This window comes from Palaemon carinicauda, chromosome 2 (assembly GCF_036898095.1).
Source record: "Palaemon carinicauda isolate YSFRI2023 chromosome 2, ASM3689809v2, whole genome shotgun sequence".
Lineage (NCBI taxonomy): Eukaryota > Metazoa > Arthropoda > Malacostraca > Decapoda > Palaemonidae > Palaemon > Palaemon carinicauda.
Window position 1 is genome coordinate 133,365,331 of NC_090726.1, and position 25,000 is coordinate 133,390,330.

The 25,000-nt window shown below is 35.0% G+C and overlaps 1 protein-coding gene across 2 annotated transcripts in view; it reads right to left on the reverse strand.

Moving 5' to 3' along the window:
* The window catches only part of p130CAS (Serine_rich_CAS and FAT-like_CAS_C domain-containing protein p130CAS), a 147,924-nt gene that overhangs the window by 120,575 nt on the left and 2,349 nt on the right, over window positions 1–25,000 (reverse strand). The window contains exon 1 of one of the 2 annotated variants that reach the window (XM_068358248.1): window positions 20,770–21,057. The exons of the other annotated variant lie outside the window; for it this stretch is intronic. Within the exon in view, the coding sequence (XP_068214349.1) occupies window positions 20,770–20,868 (99 nt within the window). The 5' untranslated portion in view covers window positions 20,869–21,057. Of the gene's footprint in view, window positions 1–20,769; window positions 21,058–25,000 lie in introns of those variants that run through there. 2 annotated transcript variants of the gene reach the window in all.

The following is a 25,000-nucleotide window of genomic DNA, read 5'->3' on the forward strand; positions in this document are numbered from 1 at the left end:
GTAATTTTGTACACAATTCTAGATCTGTATAGTCTAAATTGGGAGAAAATAAGAAATTAATTATCAAAATGAATTTAAAGTGTGAATGAAGAAGTATGAAATTAATGCACAATAGACACAATGTACCCGAGCCGTCAAATGTTACGTCTAAATATTTAGACTTATCCCCACACACAGATTCAACTTTTCCCACCAATATCCCCTTTCCTAACTACAACCCATTGGTTCGGCAATTTATGGGAGATTATAGCTTCCGAGTGTATCTCTCGAGGCAATCCCCTAATCAGGGTATGACTACACCCTTTCCCCCTACCCGAGGGACGGGGAGATACCAAGTCGCTGAGCGTGACAGGAAAAAAATACATACATATATACATACATACATATATATATACATATATATATATATATATATATATATATATATATATATATATATATATATATACATATATATATATATATATATATATATATACATATATATATATATATATATATATATATATATATATATATATATATGCAGATACGTTGATCTTTATTATATAGGATATATATACTGTATTTGTTCGTGACTATAAACATGGTTAAAACAACACCCTCCGCAAAGAAATAACCCCTTTGGATAGCCAGTGGGGGCCATGAAACGTCTCCTACATACAATATTTATGCGGGTAGGAAAGATAACACCAAGGTCGATACATATGATAACGTGATACTGATAACTCTTTTCTCTCTCCTTTAGGCTGTTTGATGTGTACGCGTGTACAAAATGTGTCACAAAGTTTTACGTTATCATGTAAAAAATTACATTGTATACATACATAAAAGCACACACTGATATATATCTTCATAATTTTGTACACTAGTCACTTATCATTACCTTGTAAGAAATTACCACATCCGACAGTACCTTGACAAATAACCATTTAGAACAATTTTCTTTATTATTTATTAATTACTCCCTTCGTTATTTCTGCCATTCAAAAAATGCTAGTACGCGTACTTATTTTCATTATAATAATGTGGGCATAAAGCTGTTAAAGCCAATCAACCAATATTAATAATATATGACATATCCAGTTTTTTATTTGGTCTCTTTCTTCACCCCCTTTTAAATACTTTTCCAGAGTACACATTCAAAATGACCAAATTGTCATTCGTTTCACGTCTTTAGTTCAAAGAATCCCACAACCAGTCATTCTTTAAATCTTTGCATGAACTTTCCATTAGTGGTTCTGTCCTGATTGTAAACATTTCTTTAGTCTGTCAATAAATCTACTATTAAATTTGCTTGGAACCAGACTTACAAATGGCGGATTTTCGTAGTATAAATGATCTTAACAGTTTATACTAGTGTCCATTTACTAACATGAATACCCTGTCGTTTTCATCTTATAATTCTTCCAATCTTTGTAACTATAACCTGTGTTAACAGACTGATCACCATCAAAATATTATAAGCTGAACTAGTTTACCTCAATTATTAAAATATTCTCTAAAAGCAAATGATACATAAAAAAAATTACAAACAATAAAACAAGCATCTCATATTCGTGCAGATCTCAAGTTCTACAGCTGCATCCTGGCAACTGCCATCTGACATACAACATAATACACACAACAATCATTCGATCCTTTAATCTTCAGCTGTTTTTCTCAGTATCATCATGAAGCCCACAGAAACAGCATCAACACACTTGTATTTAGTTTCATCAACTTCCTTTGTGTTAATCTAATCATAACTATAACTACATTTCATTTGTTTAATGTTTTACATGTACTTGTTAATCTATAGCTATTCAGAGTATACTGTACATTATTCACAATATAGCCGAGACACTTGAATATTTTACACACACGTACACATCATCATCATCATCACCAGTCGTAATTAGTCCATAATAGGACAAAGGCCTCAGACATGTCCTTCCACTCGCGTCTGTTTATGCGATCCCCGCAAATTTTCTTAGCTAATAAATTCATCGTATTCTTTTCCTTCCCCTGATTATTTTGCAATCTCTAGAGACCCTTTCTGTTATTCTTAATGTATATCTATTATCTGTTATTCTTATACAGTATGATCTGACCATGTCCATTTCTTTTTTTTTTTTACATGTTAGAATATCCTCAAATTTAGTTTGCTCTAGTATCCATGTTGCCCTCTTTCTGTCTCTTAAGTGTTATTTCCATCGTAATTCGTTCCATAACTCTTGAGTTATAACTAGCTTATGTTCTAAGGACCAGCTTCTCTCTAATCACCATCATCTCCTCCTAAGACTAATGACGCAAAGGGCCTCAGTTAGATTTCGCCAGTCGTCTTTATCTTGAGTGTTTAATTCTATACTCCTTCATTCATCATCTCCTACTTCCCGCTTCATAGTCCTCCGCCATGTATCCTTAGGTCTTCCAACTCTTCTAGTGCCCTTTGGAGCCCAACTAAGCGTTGGGTGAACTAATATCTCTTTGGCAATACGAAGAGCATGCCAAAACCATCTCCATCTACCCCTTTATCCCCCTCATCATGATCTCATCCACAAATGGCACTTGAGTAATCTCTCTTATACAATAGTTTCATTTCTAATCCTGTCCTGCCATTTAACTCCCAATGGCCTTCTGAGGGCTTTGTTCTCAAATCTACTAAATCTATTGTTTCATTGTCATACCATGACTCACGTTCATATACAGTAGTAACACCGATCTTACTAAATTAATATATAGTCAGGTTTTTATATGTAACTTCAGGCGACTTGATTTTCAAATTTTACTTAACCTAGCCATTATCTAATTTGCTTTTTTTTAAACTTTCACTAAACTCTAATTCTAACTACCCTGTATTGGAGATCATAGTTACTAGATACTTAAATGATTCTACCTCATTAATCCTTTCTTCTTCCATTGATATTTCATCTTCCATAGTATACTCCGTTCTCATCATCTCTGTCTTGTGATATTTCTTGCATTCTGATAAGCAAGCATTGCAAACCCTGTGGTGTTCTGCTAACAAGGACAGTATCATCAGCATACTCTGAGTCTGCTAATTTCCTATTACCAATCGAGGGTAATCCCTCTCCACCATCTTCCACTGTTCTTAGATATATATATATATATATATATATATATATATATATATATATATATATATATATATATATATATATATATGTATATATATATATATATATATATATATATATATATATATATACTGTATATATATATATATGTATATATATATATATATATATATATATATATATATATATATATATATATATATATATATATATATATATATATGCAAAATTCACAGAAACACGTGATGCTCGGATGCAATAAACAAGGGGAAACAAATTTCCTTGTGGTCTTTGGCACACAAACACAAACCCTAGCCTACTGTTATCGGCATAAGGTGCCAGATCAGGCTGCCAGTCTCACTAGTTACTCCCTTGACAATATGGAGAAGTCCTTCCCATTGTCTCCTATTGATTGGCGAATTTCTCTTGGCGTTGGCCAACCCCGTGTAGGCTATGACTCCAGCCGAGGGATTGGCATCTTTATTACCCAAATGGGACATGACTCATTCGCCGTCCAGTAAATGAGGAGGAAAAGGATATAAAACCGAGAAAGGGGGAAGGGTAAATAGTGGGGGAGACAGGAGAGGAAGGAAATGAAGGAACTGCCGATAAGAGCTAGGAAGGGGTAAGGACGACGGCGATTCCCTCATCCATCTCTCTCTCTCTCTCTCTCTCTCTCTCTCTCTCTCTCTCTCTCTCTCTCTCTCTCACAAGAGATATAGGTCTAACAGCGGCCCTTCTAAATATATCCCATAAACTTTGTCACTTAGTTTTATAGTCTATATAGCTGAAGGGTAAACGATATAAAAACCAGCAAACTTTCCCTTTCCAACTAAATCTCTTCCCATATAAAAAAAAGACAGTGATCTCCTTTCACATATGTTAACATTTCTTTGGTGGTATTAATGAGCGCAAAATGAAAATTATCGACCTCGTATTAGGCCTATAGGCGAGAAGTAGGTTTTTATCGTGACTCATCTCCCTTTAATTATGTCAACACTCATCTTTTATTCGAACACACACACTCAGCCGCCACTTCACTCTCCACCGGCTCTGCACATCGCTACTGTGCAGAACCGAGGCGTTTTCGTACCTACTACGGTGAAATTGCGTAGTAGAACGAGCACTGTCAATAGTGACACTCAAATACAGCTGGATTCAAATCCTTCAATAGCGCCTTCTGAGACCCCAAGCAAAAAAGTCCCGAGGAGACGCATATCCTATCATTACAGCATTCCTCAATGACATAGCTAAAATATTTTCATCTTGCAATTGCGTCAGGACTAGGACTCATAAGGATAGAATCTCTCTCTCTCTCTCTCTCTCTCTCTCTCTCTCTCTCTCTCTCTCTCTCTCTCTCTCTCTCTCTCTCTCTCATTAGATTTTAGTTCATCCTTCACTGGGATTTTTTTTTAAATAATACCTAATCACTTTGTGTAACTTTTGTCTGAAACGAAGTTTCCCCAGTAAAATCATTATTCTTATTACCCACAATTCCTTAACATTAGAACCGGTCTGCCATTGGACGTATTCATATGCCTGAAAAATATATTTGACCAGGGAAATAAACAATAATACGACCTAACCTAATGTTCCCTACCCTAACATGGTACCCTAATTGTCTTATCTTACTGTTTGGAGTTGTAAACCCCAAGTTATCCGCCACAGTCTGATGGTTCCATGTCTCAAAATTTGACTTCTGTTAGAAACCGTAAGAAAAACAGGTCCATATCTTGATCTTTGAAATACGAAATTCCTATCAAATAATAAGTCGGTGCCACAATGAAGTTAACTCTCAAGTCAAAAATAAAGTCAGTCATAATGAAGAGGACGCTGATTAATCATTTAGAAGATTGCAATGGCAACCCAGTTTTACAGTAATATAATAAAAATTATTTTAAACGAAGCCTCTTCCTTTGCAACGTAAGTTACATATTAGAACGAGATTCGGTAAAACCGTCGGGAGGATAAGAATTAAGAATACAAAGTTTTGTTGTGAATGCAGGAGGGGTTAGTGTTAAATATATATAACAAACTATGTCCAACCAAAGTAACATAAAATGGTGCACGTGTATATTTGTAGTATTTATTATATCCATATACATACATATATATATATATATATATATATATATATATATATATATATATATATATATATATATATATATATATATATACATTATATATAATACACACACGCACACACACATTATATATATATATATATATATATATATATATATATATATATATATATATATATATATATGTATATATATATATATATATAAAGCCTATATATTTATTTATTCTATGCTCAAATATATCCCATATTACTTACAATATGATCAAACATTACTTCTAGAGTAGGATAAGAAAACATGACCACAACTGGAGTGAAGTGAAAAACGCTAATGAATAACTATGCTAATTAAACTCTGCAGATGTTTCTGAGGATTACCCGAGTAAATAAAATTAAAATATTTCATATGACAAAATTACAAGATAAAACCAAACCAACTCAAGGGGCGAAACATTTGAAAATATTAACAGAAAATTAAGGGTTATTACGGATCATGAAATGAGGGGGAAAAAAAAGGTGACGTATAGGTGAGGAAAATAAGGGTGATGTAGAGGTGAGGAAAAGGAAAGGGGGAAGTAAAGCCGATACCTTTTTAAAACAGCACATTAAAACGGGAAGACAAACAAACCTGCTCGCTACAAAATCCTCTGGAGACCCTCGGCCTACCGAATGATCATCATCTCCGGCCATCGTGGGTGTTACGAAATAATGGGCGGAATGTCGGCCGTAGGAAATGTGCACGAGGGGTGAACGGAAAAGGGGGCGAGACGAAGGCAAAAAGGGGAGAGAAATTATGAAAGGGGAAAAGAGGGGAAATGCAAGATGTCTGGCTATAAACAAATGCAGTTGCCAGGATGTACATTTCTATATTTTTTTTCTCCATATTTACAAAAAGTTCCAAACGATTCTAGTAGACAAATCGGCTAAAGCAAATATAATCTTCCTAATCAGATAGTGGAATCTGTGGAACTTCAAAAGTTCTTATTTTCAGTGAAGGTTTTTTGGTTGAACAGGCATCCATAAGTCTATTTTATGGTTTATATATAAAAGAACTATTTTAATGTTGTTACTGTTTTTAATATATTTTAATTGTTCATTACTTCTCTCGTAGTTTATTTATTTCCTTATTTCCTTTCCTCAATGGTTTATTTTTCCCTGTTGGAGCCTTTAGCTTATAGTACCCTGCTTTTCCAACGAGGGTTGTAGCTTAGCTAGTAGTAGTAGTAGTAGTAGTAGTAGTAGTAGTAAATCATGGAACAATGTAAAAAATAATAATCTTGACTAATGAACTACACACAGAATAAATAGAAAAAGTTAAGTGGACATGAAGGATATCTAATATGAAAGTAATTACTACGATCTCATGGCCAAACCGTCAATTATCGCTTAAACCCAATTAGTATAAAAAAAAGTCTGAAAGTTCATCTCCGAGACGGCGGTAGGCCTAAATGTTTCTAATCTTTCGACACGAAAAAAAAACCAACCTTTTTAGGGCTGACAGGAGAGCAGCACTAACGGTAACTGACGTACAAATCAAATAAAAGATTGCCTAAGGAAACGAGGAATAAATGCTTGGAGAAGAAAGAGGCTGTGGGTAGATGAGCAAAGGAAGGAGGAGGAGGGGGAAAGGGAGAATGAAAAAAAAAAAGTGATGTGAAATAGATAAAAGACAACAAAGAGGAAATGAAGAAGGGAAACCGAGAAGTGAAAATCCGAAACAGATGAAGCAAAAGATTTGGTTCATAACACACACACACACACACACACACACACACACACATATATATATATATATATATATATATATATATATATATATATATATATATATATATATATATATATATATATACATATATATATACATATATATATACATATATATATATATACATATATATATACATATATATATATACATATATATATATATATATATATATATATATATACATATATATATATATATATATATGTGTGTGTGTGTGTGTGTGTGTATACATACTACCCCTATTCTGTTTTAAGTTAGTTCATATTTCGTAGGGAATACAATATACAGTAATGAAGTATTATGGTCTTAATCAACTTGACTGTCAAAAGAAGATTTATCTTCTTCAGCTTAAATTAATGAAAAAGGAGGCATCCATTGATAAGCTCTCTCTCTCTCTCTCTCTCTCTCTCTCTCTCTCTCTCTCTCTCTCTCTCTCTCTCTCTCTCTCTCTCTCTCTCTATATATATATATATATATATATATATATATATATATATATATATATATATATATATATATGTGTGTGTGTGTGTGTGTGTGTATTCTTGTGCGCGTTTATCTATGTTATTATACACTTTGAAACTTTAATAGTTCAATGCCAATTTTAATTGTCCTTTCAGTACTTCTTTTCAGCAAAAAAAAAAAGAAAAAAAAATTACGACTATCTTATCTTCATCATTAATACAATTCATTGTAGATGATACAGAATAGAATTATAGAAATAGAAAACTCTCATTTTATCTAAAGTATACAGTAGATTACTCCTAATTAGCATAGCAGAAGACCCAAAAACCAAGTGGTTAATAACAAGGGTTAATCCCCTTGTAACCGCTCCGAAGATAATAAAGGCTTTTAAGGCAAACGCGGATCCGTGAAAGACTATCTTTAAGCAAAACATAATAATATGCAAGACACACCATGTTCTCATAGAAGCTAAACCAGACAACTCTGGATAATACAGACGAGACGGACTAAAAAAGGATTAGGAAGAGAAAGTAACAAATGAAAAACAGCCTACAAACACAAAGGGGAGGTCGAAGGAAATACTCAAGAGGTGGAGGAAAGTGGTGTCGATTGGAGGGAGGGGAGGGGAAAGAGGAGAGAGAAGAGAAGGAAGTGGAGGAGGGCGAATGAGAAGAGGAAAAGAGAGGGGGTTGGGAGGTTTAAAGATGTAGCCGAAGGGCCATGAACATGAGACTGGCCACGATGCCCTCTGTCTATGACATGGAATATTAACACGGACACATCAGAAGAGCAGAAGACATTGTTATGAATACAAAGAGCAAAATCTATTCAAATGCATTCCATGCCCGGTTGAGAGCTGAACAATGATAGGGCTACTCCAATGAACTCGTATGAAGAGTAAACTATGATGCTCTAAATTCTTCTTCTGAGAGAGAGAGAGAGAGAGAGAGAGAGAGAGAGAGAGAGAGAGAGAGGGGGGGGAAGTGGGGGACACGTGAGCTGACTGAATCACCCCTTTTCTCTCTCTCTCTCTCTCTCTCTCTCTCTCTCTCTCTCTCTCTCTCTCTCTCTCTCTAATTCCTCCCCAAAACACCCCCAACCCGTGGCAGAATGTTGAAGATGTGGGGCTAGGAAACACACTGACACTGCCGGCCAGCCGGGGGAGAAACAAGAAACAACGAGAGGAACGGAGACGGCCTGTGACGTCATGCTTACGTCATGGCACCACCCGCGGACAGAGCACTCTCTTTCAATTCGCAGGTCGCCAGGCCAAAGACCGGGGCAGAACATCTGCAATCTCTGGCAGAGATGATCAACAAAGTTCGTGCTGACAGGTAAGCTGACAGTTCTTTCTGAGATCATGAAACCTCGGCTGTCAGTGAAGCAAAAAGGCCAACGCGTACCTCGGTGAAGGGAACTTACAAATTTTCATGACAATATCCAAAATGAATGCAATCATGCAATTAATTTGCTACATTTACTTAAATATCAAGTAAATAACTACGCAATCAAAATGGTTATCATAGTTATGATTTATAAACTGGCACTATGGGTAAGAAAGGAAGTACATTTTGTATAATATTGGAGATTGGTTGATTGATTGATTTTAGGTTTTCTGGCATCCTGAATATTATTTGAAGAGAAAAATAATATACAGCAACCCATCAACTGAAGGTTATATAAAATTCTACAGCCCAACTAACATCAAGATTCGAGCGCCGGACATGATGACGGTAGAAATTTTCTAGTGAAGTCACTGGGTTAATTTATAACGCATTAGCAATAAAAATATAAATAAACGAGAATAATAATTTTTGAATTCCAACAACATTCCACGAATAAATAATCCGTTTCCATCCTTTGATGAGAGACTTCCTCTTTGCTAATTCCCTCTACTCTAAGAAGATCATGAACTCACGAAGGCTTACCATCTATCACAGGAAATTGGGAACAGACAGTGAAAAATCCACCGATTCAGTAGATAAACACGACCAAGCTCTTCAGAATACAGTGGAATTTACAATCAACAAGACCTATTGCTAATCGATATGTCATTTTAAAATACACTATACTGATTGTTTATCAAACATTTGCCCCCAACAACTTTTAAACAAAGATCTACCTCCTTTAAATTATTCTTCGTCCTCTAAATTTTGTGAAATGACAAGAAATATCAAAGAAAGACTCCACGAGTCTTCACCAAGAAAGTTCTTAAGTATTTATTACCATGCTATTTAGGCGAGAAATTCATTGACATGAATGGCATATACGGAAATTACTGATTATTGTAATGAATAAATGACAAATATTTTAATTATAATGCATAATAAAAAAATAATTTTATGCAAGAATTCGCTATAACTTCTTACTTTACGACTATGATTCAAACTCTGTAAGACGTTCACGGATAATTAAACAATCATATTTGCTCTCATCTTTGTTTTGAATCGTCGTCATATATAAAGTTTATAACTCATTACAATTGGTTATGTAATTTTAATTTTTCTATCCTAAGTTGACATCTATGATTTCCAATTTCATATCATTAGCCCTGCAAAATGACCCAAAATCTAAATTCTATTTAATACACTACACTGACTCTTTGATAATAGAATAATCACACATACCTTGAAGCTGGAATTAGGTAAAGACTACAAAACAATCATCGCTTACCTGAAAAAAAAATAAGGGTAAGAGTACAGTACATGAAAATGGATTTTTTTTTATTTATATAACAAATTCATGAGATGTAAATACAACGCCAGTACCCAAATCACAAGAAAACAAAAAGTAAAAAAAAAAAAAAATATTGCACTATGCCTCGTTTAAAAACCATAAGAAAAATGTCCCTTCATACAAATAAAATTGTGGCTAAATTACTTTGACTAAAAATCGACTTTCCAAACTTCCTTACGATGGTTAGCTAGCTAACTGCCCTCCCTTTTCTTTCAACCATCTTTCCTATCAGATAAAAGAGAAAAAATATGATTACATATTGGCAGGATTTAACATCATCATCACATTTCATTCTTTACTACCAGACTGATTTCTTCTCAAGTCTCACCTATGATCGTGAACACATGGATGCTACTATAGTGTGATTCCTGACTTCATTTTCTGTTCCTACCTCAATATGGGGATTCAAATCTACTATAAGGTGATTCCTACCAAGCAAACAACCAAATAATGTAATATTCCCCTTCCAAGGTGTTATTACAAGAGTAGCACCTCAATTAAGCGTTACCAAACCAACTAAACAAGCAGTGTAAACAAAACGACCATTTTACCTAACCTGACCTAACCTAAAGCGTGTGTTATGGATTTTTCAGCATGTTTTATAGAATAGAATAGATTAAAATAGTGTCAAGAAGTATGTTTTATCTATCCTCCTCTGGTAGGAATCACCTCTAACCTGAAAAATAGGAATCTCACTATTGTAGAATCCTGATGGTAGGTATCACACTAAAGTAGCACCGAATCTAAACTAGAAATAAATCCCACAGGCACACACCCCAACTCAGCTATGAAACGAAGAGTCCCAGCTGACCAGGCGAGTCTAATTAAACTTACTTTTTGCACCGGATTCCCCCTTCCGCCCAGGGCAAATCCCTTTCTGCAGCCAAACACAAGTGGGCTACTCCGAAGGGAATACCAATAACCCTCCCTTGACCCTTCATAAGCGAGTTCCCTTGAACAACAAGAATCAGCTTATTTATAGGCAAGCCCCATCGGACGGCGAGGGAAACGATATTTTATCCATTATTTGTTATACCTTATTATGACCCTTTCCTTTTATCAAGGATACGATTAATTCCTTATTTAAGATTATGCTTTAGCTCTGGAAAGATGCTTCTCTATAAGACTTTCTTTAGACCCAATTGTTCTCTGAGGAATAAAAGACAGCAGACATATATGTTTGAAATATATTTGTACATTTTGCTTAATTAGTTTTTATATATTCATACATTCAAGATTAGAAGTCTAGGTATACACCTATAACTCTTAAGAATCGAATTTTGAGTGCATATTTACCACCAAATCATAACGTGAAACACAATAGCAATAAAATTATGCTGACACTTTCAAAGCGTCTTTACTCATTCCAACATGTCACAAACTCGAAGACTGCTTAATTCGGAACCACAAGAAATTCGAGGAAATGAAAGAAAACAGATGTTATTTTACTTAATTACTGAGGACGTGAGGAAAGGGACCATCCCCTATTCTGTAAGTCTTAGCACCATCCCTCTAAATGTTCCTACCACAAGAAGGGACGCTCTCGCAAGTACTTTAATACAGATAAGTGCAGCTTCCCTATAATCATGCGATTGCATCTAAAGATCAATACATAAACATAACCTTTATTTGCAAATACCATTTACAGGAGGGCAACGCAATAAACATTGTTTATACCTAGTACCTCCAGCAACAGGATATTTCCATAATATATAATGGCTTTCGGCCATAGTTTTAGTTCCATCATGACTGACAAAAATTACGCTTTTACCAGGCACAGAAAAAATATAATTTACTATATATCTCGGGATTGTTTTTAATTCCTATTGGTTTCCTTTTTCCTTCTTTCAAATGATGGAGTTAGTAAAAGGGGGGAGGAGGTTGGTCTCATGACTGGATTGCCTCCACACATGGATTCGTGTAATATCAGCGTAAACAAACAATACAAACATTTCCTTAAGTGAATCGTGTACAAACAACGAAAAACACGAGGCCTCTCTCAACAGCAAACCAAAGTCTCAGCCGTAACCCAAACAGGAAGTTTCAAAGGAACCTACAAACGTGATTCTTCCGGGGCAGTTAGGGCCCAGGGAAAAGGAGGGGGGGGGGGTTTCTTGAGAAGGGAAAATAAAAGATGGCGAAACATAGATTAGTACGAATTTTTATAAGGGAATGTCGTGTGAAAGGTTTTTGGGTGATGGAGAAGACTTTCATATAATGCTATTTATAAAATCTCATCCAAGTATCGCAGGCAGAACTGCTCATTTGAAATAATAAACTTCTTTCTAACAACAAATAGAGAGAGAGAGAGAGAGAGAGAGAGAGAGAGAGAGAGAGAGAGAGAGAGAGAGAGAGAGAACAAACATGGTAAGAAAGCAATGGACAATAAATGAAGTCGAGTCGTGGGAAACCTTTTTGTCCTGCTGGGGTCTCGAGCGAAAAATAGACAGTGGGAATAAAGCATCTTTTTTTCGGGGGTACTCGACCATCTGAGACATGTGCCCAGCGGTACTCCACTAACCCCCTCGAGACTCAAATGACAGGTCTTTTAAAAGTTTTTTCCATCTTGACTATATTGCTGCTGGCATATCTTGACCCACGGTTATGATTGACAAGTGGCTTGTGGCGAATAACACTTAGATAACACCGTAAATTTACAGAAAAGTGTTCCATATGGTGACAGGGCCAAGGAAGCAGACGTAACGGCGCCGAGGAGTCCCTAACATGGCCCAGGCATAGACGCCAAGACCACGCCAGCTTGGCGACTATCTCTCTCTCTCCCACTGCCCCGTGCTTCTTCGGTTGTGTCTTGTCTGCTTGCCCATGCCCAGTCCTTACATGCAATACTGCAAGAAAAGCAAATGGCTTCACATACTGTTATCATTGAGGTCACTGCCGTCGGGCAAATAACACATTCTCTTCTAAAACCCAAGTGGCAAACGAGGGTTGCAAAGTAGTCCTACGAGAACTCAGACGTTGAACTTTATCATAACGGGACGGGAATTTGTAAAATCTCATATTCTTGGCGAGTTCGTTTTGGCTAATGATCACTTGGACGAGACTAGGATTCAAATGACAAATTCCTTAAAAAGACAAAATCATCAGATTCCTCGAACGGGAAATTCATGAAGAATCCTGAGTGTTTATACTGTATAGATAACTTGGCCTTATTTTTCATTTACAGTACTTCCATACTGCTCAATAAGAAATTCAAATATCCGGAGTGGTATTCTTCATCGAGATAACTTTGTGCCTTATTTTTTCATGCTCCATACTATCGTAATACTGTACTACTCTCAATAATAAATTAAAATCTCATGAGTCATTCTTTATCGAGACAACTTGGAAGTCTTATCTTTCATATACAGTACTTCCATACTGCTCACCAAATATTAGTCTCAATAACAAATTCAAATATAACCCATTGTGCTGTGCAAGACACAATGGCGAATTCCCTGAATAGCCTCGTGTAGACAAATTTTGCACGTAACCACCAGTCTTCCTCGTCAGTCCGTCCACCCTCCCTTGTGTCTTGTATCAACCTCAGCATTCAAAACAAACGAGGAGGCACAACCGCAGACTATCAATAAATTTACTGACGCCACATTCTGTCTCTCTCTTACTTCCCAATGGACTACACATGGGAGGACACGTCTTCAAGAGATGTTATGGACTACTAATTACACGTTCGGCCTCAATCTTCGGTACTAGAGTGCCGACACTACTTGATAACATCGAAGTTTAATCTCTCTTCAAGGAGGAGGCTGGTTAGAGGAATTTATACACGAGTTAACTGATTAATCAAACCTTATTATCCAGGGTTTGCAAGATATTTCATATCCCCCAGTTCTCCTTGAAGTCATTAGCATAATACATAGCAAAATCAACGAAAGATCTGCTGAATAAAACCCCCACGCAACTTTACAATAAATAAAAATGAGTACCAGCTTCCCCTAATAAGTCCAAAGGAAATGACCAAACTTAAAAAAAAAAAATCCTTCGCATATTTACAATACTAAAGAGTTCTTAACACTCTCCAATACACATAAAGCGACCCTTCATTAACATTTCGAGATCAGAAAGAATATTGTTCCTTTAGTAAGGCTTCCTCTGATGCAAAACACAAAGGCTCTCTTGATTCGCTTTGACAGTTTGTTTTAGCCAACCCCTCCCCCATTCTCTCTCTCTCTCTCTCTCTCTCTCTCTCTCTCTCTCTCTCTCTCTCTCTCTCTCTCTCTCTCTCGATTTTGCAAGAATCTGTTAAAAGACCCATGCTTTTACGATTACATGAATCAATATAAGAAAATATGAATAAATTCTGTATCAATTTATATATACTGTATACACACACATATATAAAAACATATATATATATATATATATATATATATATTATATTATAAAGTATATTACTATAATCTATTGCAAGTATAAAGCCATATTAATAACTTTTTCCACCATTCACCTATTTATAGTATTTACGGATGTGACCAGAAGAGCAGAACCTTCCGGTTACAGGGTTTGGCTTAATAACCCAAGCAGACGCTATTATTTATATACAGCTGTTCAGAAAATGCCTTTGAAAGCGTGCACCAGCCAATTTTACCGAGAGTCCTGCGTTATTATTGAGTTCCTCTTAAATATGTAAATTTCATAAAAATCTGTTCATGAGCATAGCAAGTGCAAAGTTAATGTTAATGGAGATCTATAAAATGAAAATCCGTGAACAGTGGAGTACTCCAAGGGAATGTGTTGTCACCTATGATGTTTATCCTCCTATGGATTTTGTATTGTATAGAACAGTTGTGGATGGTGGAGAAGGATTGGACTGGATTGGTAATAGGAAATTTAGCTGACCTAGAGTATGCTGATGATGTTGTTCTTGTTAGCAGAACACCACAGGATTTACAAAAATTGCTTACCAGAATGCATGAAATATCATATGAGGTTGGGCTCAAGATAAATAGAAGACAGACACATGACGAGAACAGAATATGCAGTGGAGGATGAAATATCATTGGAAGCGGAAAGAATTAATGAAGAGGAATAATTGAAATATTTAAGAACTATGATCTCTAATACAGGATCTTCAATGAACGATTGAAAAAAGTTATCAGACAATGGCTAGGTTAAATAAAATTTGGAAATCAAATCGCGTGAAATACATATAAAAAGAAGTCTATATATCAGTTTGGTGAGATCGGTGTTACTGTATTGACATGAGTCGTGGTATGACCATGAAGCAATATCCAACAGATTTTGTAGATTTGAGAACAAAGGCCTCAGAAGAATTTGGGAGTTAAATGGCAGGATAGGATTAGAAGCAAAACTGTAAGAGCGATTACTAGAGTACCATATGTGGATGAGATCATGATGAAGGCCGGCGTCAATGACCTCAGATGTCAGGATGCCTGAAAACTTTGAATCAATCAATCAATCATGATGAAGGGTAGATGGAGATGGTTTGGGCACATGCCTACTCTGCGCACTCCCCAAGAGAGATTTGTTCATCAAGGTTCAACTGGGCTCCACAAGGCACTAGAAGAGTAGGAAGACCCAGGCCTACATGGCTGAGGATCATGAAGCGTGAAGTAGATGATAAATGGATAAGTATTGATTTAAAAGCTCAAGATAGAGACGACTGGCGAAATCTAACCGAAACCTTTTGCGTCAATAGGCGTAGGAGATGATGATGAATACCTACATTATTTATATAATTATGATACATACTGTAGATACAGGACGAAATATCCATTATATATATATATATATATATATATATATATATATATATATATATATATATATATATATATATATATATATATATATAAACACAATTGATATAAAAATTATCATTATTATTATTAGCTAAGCTACACCCCTAGTTGGTAAAGCAGGATGCTATGAGCCCAAGGGCTCCAACAGCGAAAAATAGCCTAGGGAGAAAATAAAATAAAAAAACTACAGGATAATGAATAATTAATATCATTCATTTCAAGATCAGTAACAACGACAGAATATACAAGTTGGTAATTTGACTTGAACAGACTTTCAAGGGTTACACGGAGAAGGAAATTAGAATAAGACCAGCACTAGAAATTTTTTCAATTAAACAGCTGGAAGTTGCCAACTCTATCCACAGACCTCTCCCTCGCTCCTTCCACCTGTTAATGTTATCTCGCACTTGGGGAGGCTGACATTCAATGAATACTGAATGGACCTCCTATTCACGACATAGAATGGAAGGGAACAGACTCGAATAGCGCTCTCGTAATAGATCTGTTCGAACTTGGACGGAGGTCGGAACACTTCCAAGTTATAAGGATATACATTACATGATTATAACGCGTACTTTAAAGTTTATGTGATTGTCAATGGGAGAGCTTCACATAAGATAAAGTATCACTAAAATCTTCCACTTCCCCATTAGTTTGTGATTAGACAAAGTAACAAGCACGCACGCCCACACACACACACACACACACACACATATACTGTATATATATATATATATATATATATATATATATATATATATATATATATATATATATATAACAGAATGGGCCCCTAGAGTGCAAAAGCAGGGGAAGGAGAAGACGATGATAGATCGACAAAATAAGAAAGCTTGCAGAAACACACACACAAACTATATATATATATATATATATATATATATATATATATATATATATATATATATATATATATACAGTATATATATATATATATATATATATACAGTATATATATATATATATATATATATATATACAGTATATATATATATACAGTATATATATATATATATATATATATATATATATATATATAAAACAGAATGGGCCCCTAGAGTGCAAAAGCAGGGGAAGGAAGAGAAGACGATGGATCGACGAAATAAGAAAGCTTGCAGAAACACACACACACACTATACATATATATATATATATATTATATATATATATATATATATATATAAAAACAGAATGGGCCCCTAGAGTACAAAAGCAGGGGAAGTAAGAGAAGACGATGGATCGACGAACTAAGAAAGCTTGCAGAAACACACACTATATATATATATATATATATATATATATATATATATATATATATATATATATATATATATATATATATATATATATATATATATATATTATATATATATATATATTATATATATATAATATATATATATATACATATGTATATATATCTTAATGTATATGTGCGTGTAACCATAGCACTAAAGTGATGATACTCAATTTTCAGAGATATCGTTAAGTATACTGATTGAAATAATGGGATATTTTTGAATACTCGTATAACCTAAGGAATGACTCATCCAGAATTATTGAAAAAGTCTTGAGAAAACCTTCTTTAAACAAGCGTTTTTAAATGGTCAGATTAGTAATTCAATATCATTGAAAGAGCACTAACTCATTAGATAGAAGGTAATAGTTCCTATAACTCATCTAGTGAACATTGATCTCATCCATCAAATTACTAGCAACCTATGAGTTACTGAAATACGGTTAGTCTCCTTTTTCACCTTAGTCCATCTGTGCATTGTGTTACGGTACCTCTAAAGCATAATCCAGAATTAGTAATACTGAGTGCTTGTTGTTATCTCTCTATGAAAACATAAACATTCAGTTTTGAAAGAAAAATAAGATAAAACATTCAGTTTGGAAAAAAAAGGAAACTGCATGAAATACAAGGTCGTATAAAATTAATATATCAAACGTTAAAAAAATCTGAGTGAAATAAACACTAAATGTAAGACAATTTCGGAACCATTATTAAGGGAAGTTAGAGCAAATTAACCACAGCTAATTACATAGCAATTATCAGTTCTACTAGATAGTCATTTAACCAAAAAGTCTGTTTCCTTTACAAAAAAAGTTGAGGCCTTTCAAAAATTTTTGAGTGACATGTTTATAAACACCCACTGACATCCGGGAATGGGAAGGGAGAAGCTACAAAAAGGCCACAGAAATGATAAATTCAATGGTGTTCCCAGAGACGACGGAAGAGGGGTTTCTACAAGGGGAAAATGTCCCCCAAAGGGACGGAACATTGTTCACAGGTGGAAAATAGATAAAAATGAAAGTATAACATTCTTCTGGCGATAAAAAAAAGGAGTACAAACTTGCATATGACTAGAATGGTTTAAAAAGGCGAATGAACAATAATGTACTGAACGAAGAAGTAAGGAAGGCCCGCTTAAGGAAATGCAGACAGTCCCCCAGGGCTGGATATTACCAGTTCATTATGTTCATATACAGTAACACCGATATGCAAACCTCTGCCTAAAATTAGCTTAGGCTATTAGCATAGTATAATAAGTTCAAGTGTTATGAACTCAGGGAAAACAGCTCCAAGAGAGAAACCTTTGTTTTGTTTCTCCAAAGAGAGCTGAGAACTCAGTAGATCATGTTATAAACTTATAAAAGTATATTCTAAAATATCAATGAGCATATACTGTAGATGGCTGTATTGCTTATGTATATTTGTCGAAGAAGATTCTTAACAGTCTGCAGTGTATATACATTTAATATATATATATATATATATATATATATATATATATATATATATATATATATATATATATATATATATATATATATACATATATATATATATATATATATATATATATATATATATATATATACACACATACATATATATATGTATATATATATATATATATATATATATTATACACACACATATGTATATATATATATATATATATATATATATATATATATGAAAGGAAGAAGGAATTAAATAAACTGGCTGAGTAATTCTTATACATAAGAACCTAATACTTTTCAAAACGCTACTTAAAAGTGGAGAATTAAAATAGACTTCTTAAACAAACTACTTATAAGACAAAGAAAAAAAAAACCGCATTAGATTCAGCTATTAGCTACATAATGGTTATCATAACGAGATGCATGGCCAAGCAGTTGTTTCTACAAATGGACATAATGTCAAGAGAGCATAAGGCCGTGTACCCAGCAGGAAAAGACAGATGCAGTTTAGGCCATTCGAGATAAAAGGTTCACAGCAGCATAAATTTCCGAAACGGGCTTTGTCATATCTATCACGCCCTTTAAAGCATCAAAAGCTGCCGTTTTGGTTGCGCACTCGTGACTAGGACATGCCAAAAAAGGCAACCTCGCCCGAAGACTCGCCCAATTAAGGGAGCTTGAGTAACTGGATTGTTTGGGAGCCTAAAAGGCCTCTCGGCTTCACATGGTTAACCGTTTTGTTCTCGTCCTCGTTTGATATCCAAACTTGCAGATAGACGAAGTATTAAAAGACCTAATGAAGTAAAAGGTCATAAATTAGACAAACGAAGGAGTACCGGTATGTCTAAATGTGAGCAAGATTTGTCATGAGACTTAACATATACAAATACCAATTTTTATAGCAAAAATTAAATACAACAAACATAAAAAGCCAGAGATATTTGTTTTCCTTCAAATCCAACAATGACGATGAATGGGCTTAAAATCTTAATTCAAATATCAGTTTCAGATAACGCCTTACCCAAGTAATAATTGATGATAAAAATTATATAACTTCCTTTCCATCACTTATCCGTGAAACCATGAAGATATATATCAGGCCAGGTTCCATCGTGAAAATATGTTCACAATTATTCGAGTGTATGTTAAGGGCCTCTCAAAGCAAACACCAGTAAAATAAAGTTTCATGTTAAGAAACTCTTAACAAACAGGTCGCAGTATGGAGAGCGTATCTAAATCAGCATTAAGTCATCTAACGATAATCTTGATAAACAAACATCTCCGTCACTTATAGAAAAATGTCGGAATTTAGGCCTTAAATAAATGTTTTTAAGTGATAAGATTAACTATGACCTATACGCCTACTACGTTGAGGGTGGTAATTTCCTTTTCCTTTGGGTTTAAATAATTCCAGAAAAGATAAAACACCATTAACGAAACTTAAAGGAACCATTAATTTACAAATTTTTTGAGAAAGAAAAGTATATGAATATATTAAAGTACAGGTAACAATTGTTAAACTTTAAACGACCAATGAATGAATCTGTAATGGCCGTACTAATTTATATTCTGTATAACCACTTCACTAGTCACCGAGAGGCTATGCACATGTAAATACACTAAAAGATGTACTACAATGCTACCACAAGTGCAATGAACAGGAATCACAACGATGATCATGACATTGACATCAATAAAAATCATGTTTTCAAATATATCCACTGGATTCTATCCATTCGGCGTACATAAACGTGATATACGCCTCTATGCGTTGTCAATAAAACTAGATGTACAGTAAGACACAGGAATACATGGTACACCTCACTCGGATAAATTGCTCCCTGTCACACCGTTACTGCGCGACGAGTGATCAATCAGATAGCAGAGGCGGTGGGCGGGGCCTTACGCAGTAACTCGCAGAGCAGTAAGGGGCTGAAAGGAAGCACTTATTCGGAGCGGGGTGTGGCAGGAACTCCTGTGTCCAGCTGTACGTGAATGTTTTTTTTTCCTCCATACAAGAGGTGTTCCACTTTTATTTTGAAGCTAGGCTAGGTCAACCTCGTGAACACGCGAGAAACATACCTTCATTTTAATGGGTTTTACGAAGTCCAATTCCACTTCATTCTTGGAAGTGTCCAAAGAACGCGGGGTTCGTCGAAACGGGAGAGTTGCGAAATTCATTGTAACCGAGAGAAGCAAGAAGCTCCAGATATACCCAATTTCATGAAACTTAAGTGTTATGAATTATTGGAATTTTCTCAAAGAATTCTTTGCCACAAATTAAAGTACTTTGCGAGTACAACGAAGGGCAATTTCAGATAATTATCGCCGGTATAATTAACATAGAGGTTAACATCCTCCCACAATGAGTTCACGTTATCGACTGAGTCAACTTATCGCAGACCAGTAATCAATGTATGTTTTTCGCTGATAATAATGTACCTTATCACTGCGTTCTGATAAGGCTAATGCGACTATAGTAATTTGAATTAAGATAAATAAATGCCAAGATCAAATAATGTAATCTTGAAATAGTACAGTACTGTAAAATAACCTCCTAAATAGAACAAGGCAACGAAAGATCAAAATCAAGAGAGAATACATCACAAAGCATCGTTAGATTAATATGAGAGAGAGAGAGAGAGAGAGAGAGAGAGAGAGAGAGAGAGAGAGAGAGAGAGAGAGAGAGAGAGAGAGAGAGAAATATAAAAATATTACAATTCTATTCACGAGCCGTATAGTATTTGAGAGTATGGCTGCAACAAGATTTGCAACAATGCAAAGGATTGTATGCAAGTCAGTATGCTTTCCTGCCACTCCCCAAACTGGTGGGCCAATATCAAATCATTAGAATTTTCCTAAGGACGCAACCTATCTATAGCGTTTAGCTATACAGTACTCGAACAGCATTAACAATATTCGCTTCATTGGATAACAACACAAGACCAGCTGCTATTGCATTAAACCTCTTACCGTCCTGTCCATATCTTTAAAGAGTATGAGTGCTCAGTCAAATTCAGTTGAATGATCTTATTTTGAATTATGTTGACCAGTCATAAAATCACTCGTACTTGTCTATCAAAAAATTAGAAAAATTTGGATAAGTATATACAAGGTAAAAAATCTATAAACTGAACGCCTTCCCTTAAGTTCTGCATTGGCTGTTACAGTGTTTCAAAGTTTTGTTTGTTTACTATTAAACAGTTAGCTAATTGACAGTACTTTCAGAGTTTCCCAGATTTAAGCTTTGATGAAGCATCTTAAATGATTGTACGGGTCTCATAAAATATATCAGGATTATGACCCTTATCAAATAAAAAAGTTACAAAACTTAATGTAGACAATATTTTGATCACTTGATGTTTTATAAATTATTTTTGACAACAGCTGTTACTACCAGAAATTTATTCCTAATCAATGTTCACATATTCTGCCAAAAAACTACGTTATATGCTTTGATGAATGATAGCTGGAAAAACAGAAAACTATATAATCACAGAATAGGCAAATTTATAGATTTGGATTATATCGAAATAAATAAATTGTCTCTGGGGCGTAGGAGACCATTCAACGGCAAGGTCTAATAGGGAAAACCCCACAGTTGAGCTGTTAAGTAAAAGTATTACCGGGTAAGAGGTCTGACAGCAAGATGGAAGAAAAGAAGCGGAAACGTAGGTATTGTGAAAGGCTAAAGAGTGAACGCAGATGCAGACTGAATAAACGCTAGGGACTTTGAAGTAAGGCCTACAGAGCACCGCGTGGGCGTATATTTCGCAACTATACAATGTATACATATTTATATATACACACACAAATATATATATATATATATATATATATATATATATATATATGCCATACATTTTATGCAGTATTCATGCATGTATACCGCGTATGTATATGTATACAAAACTATTGTTAGTCATACTGTCAAGTTTCCCTTCGAGAAATAATGGTCAAATCCTGCTTATGTTTCATGAAATCCGCTGACAACCTGTTATCCCTTCAAGCAAGGGGTGTGATGGTGGATTCTGCTGCCGAGTTGACCAGGGCCCATGTCGCGAATTTCTAGGACAGAGTTCGATCCCCCTACCATCGCCCACAAGTTCATGTTGCTGTAAATAAATGATAATCAACCTCCCGCCTAAAGACCTGATGACATGCCACAAGGATGAACTTTCCTAGCGTTTATCCCTCTAAGGGGATGGAGGTGTATGATGAAAAATTACATCCATCTATGTATTATATATATATATATATATATATATATATATATTATATACATATATATATACAGTATATATACAGTATATATATATATATATATATATATATATATATATATATATATATATATATATAAAATCACCATGCGACTTTTTATCTTTAATGGGGAGGAGGAGGATGGCAAGTGTCAAGAAGAGATGCTGCTACTATGGTATGACCTGATGACTCTTCCTTGACTACGAATGATGCTGGTACATATTCACAACCGATTCGACTGGTAGGCAGGGATCGAGGCATGGACCTTGCAACTAAGCTACAACATCCTTCTAAAAGCAACTCAAAAGTGCAATATTACTCAAGAACGATTCACATCCAGTCTGAGCAACAGGCTAAGAAATAAAAGTCCTTTGCTAAACAGAGAAGCGAGAAAAAATCGAAGCAATTTATATTACAAATCGTCATATGCTAAACAGCGAAGTGAGATCTAATCTTGGGGATGATGAGAATAAGAGACTTTTGTTTTAATGACCTGGTTCACTGTTATTTCGTAAATAATGCATGACCCCAGTGTTTTCTTCATGTGTTTTTTTTTTTTTTAGTTATTTTTGAGTTTTTCAACATTTTCTAATGTTATCACTATTTTTCTCGGTCTCATAAGACAATGGTATTCTGGTCGGCTTCCCAGTTTACTTCTGGGCAAATTTATTGTTCTAAATAATAATGGTATAGACAATTACTACACGCCCCTTCAGTCTGCCTTTTAGTGAATTATTATCCAGTATTGTTAACTAGTCCATTCATTTTATGTTAACCACTTTAAATTTGTTATAAATATTATCACTTTAGTAGCCGATAATAGAGCTGTACTTTTGTACTACTCGTTTCTATCTGAACATTGTATCATAACAGAACCTTGAACAAGAGTAAATTAATATAATTAATACAAACAATACAGAGAAGACCAGGAAATTACAACCGGTATTAAATGCCACTGGGGCTGACATACAATTATGCTTTAAAGAGTTCGGACCAAGGAGGCAACTCAGCACAGATTTAACGGGAGGAAAACGAAATGTTGCATTAAGTAATAAAAGCTATTAATTAAACAGGAACTGGAAGAGGGAACGAAGGTAAAATAAAAGACTTGGTAATTTCATTGGGATGCTTTATAATAATGTTAAAAAAAACTTTCCAGTGTATGATGAATGAATGATTAATGGCAGGGAGCTATTTTCCAAGATAATCTAATTCACTAAGCCTGTCAACTTTGTAAGGAAATGAACAACACTGGTGGGAAAAATTCTACTAAAGGCTAAATATCAAATGTCATAGGAGTGGTTTGTCAAGCACGAGATAACAGGTCAAGAGAATCCTTGAAAGAAGCTTATACTGTGGGCATAAGGATATCGCTCGATATATGCGATTCGAAGAATGTGATAACCGGAAGGGAAGAATCATTACTGAAAGCTCTTTGTAGTGGATGGAAAGACGTTCCGAGGGCTGCTTACTAAGCATAGGACGCTAAGACGCTGAGCTTTGTGATGGAGTGCGTGCATTGGAAGTTTACAGAAGGGATGAGAGGTGCAGATGGGGGATTACCAAATAAGAACGTCCATCAAACTTACGGGGGTGCAGACAAAGGGTGGGAACATTCACTGCTGGTTTTCTATATAGCTATATGAAAAACAATAGTGTTAAAATGAAAGCATGCTGAAACAGATTGTCCTTTCGAAAGAGCTAAATATGAAACTGTGGAAATGACTTCAGAGGAATACACGTTAATTATTATTGCTGTCCCAATCGTCCTCCAACTTAAGCTCTTTGTGAGACCCCCTTAATAATGCACAATGAGAGAGAGAGAGAGAGAGAGAGAGAGAGAGAGAGAGAGAGAGAGAGAGAGATGCAACGGACTACCAAATACTCTATCCCGAATGGGAAAAAGATATTCGCAAGTTGTCTATCCAGTACTCTTTCTCCTGTGAGAGAGAGAGAGAGAGAGAGAGAGAGAGAGAGAGAGAGAGAGAGAGAGAGAGCGCTGGAATTTTAAGTTTTATAGTGGCTGTTGATATTGCCCCTCCTTTTTTAA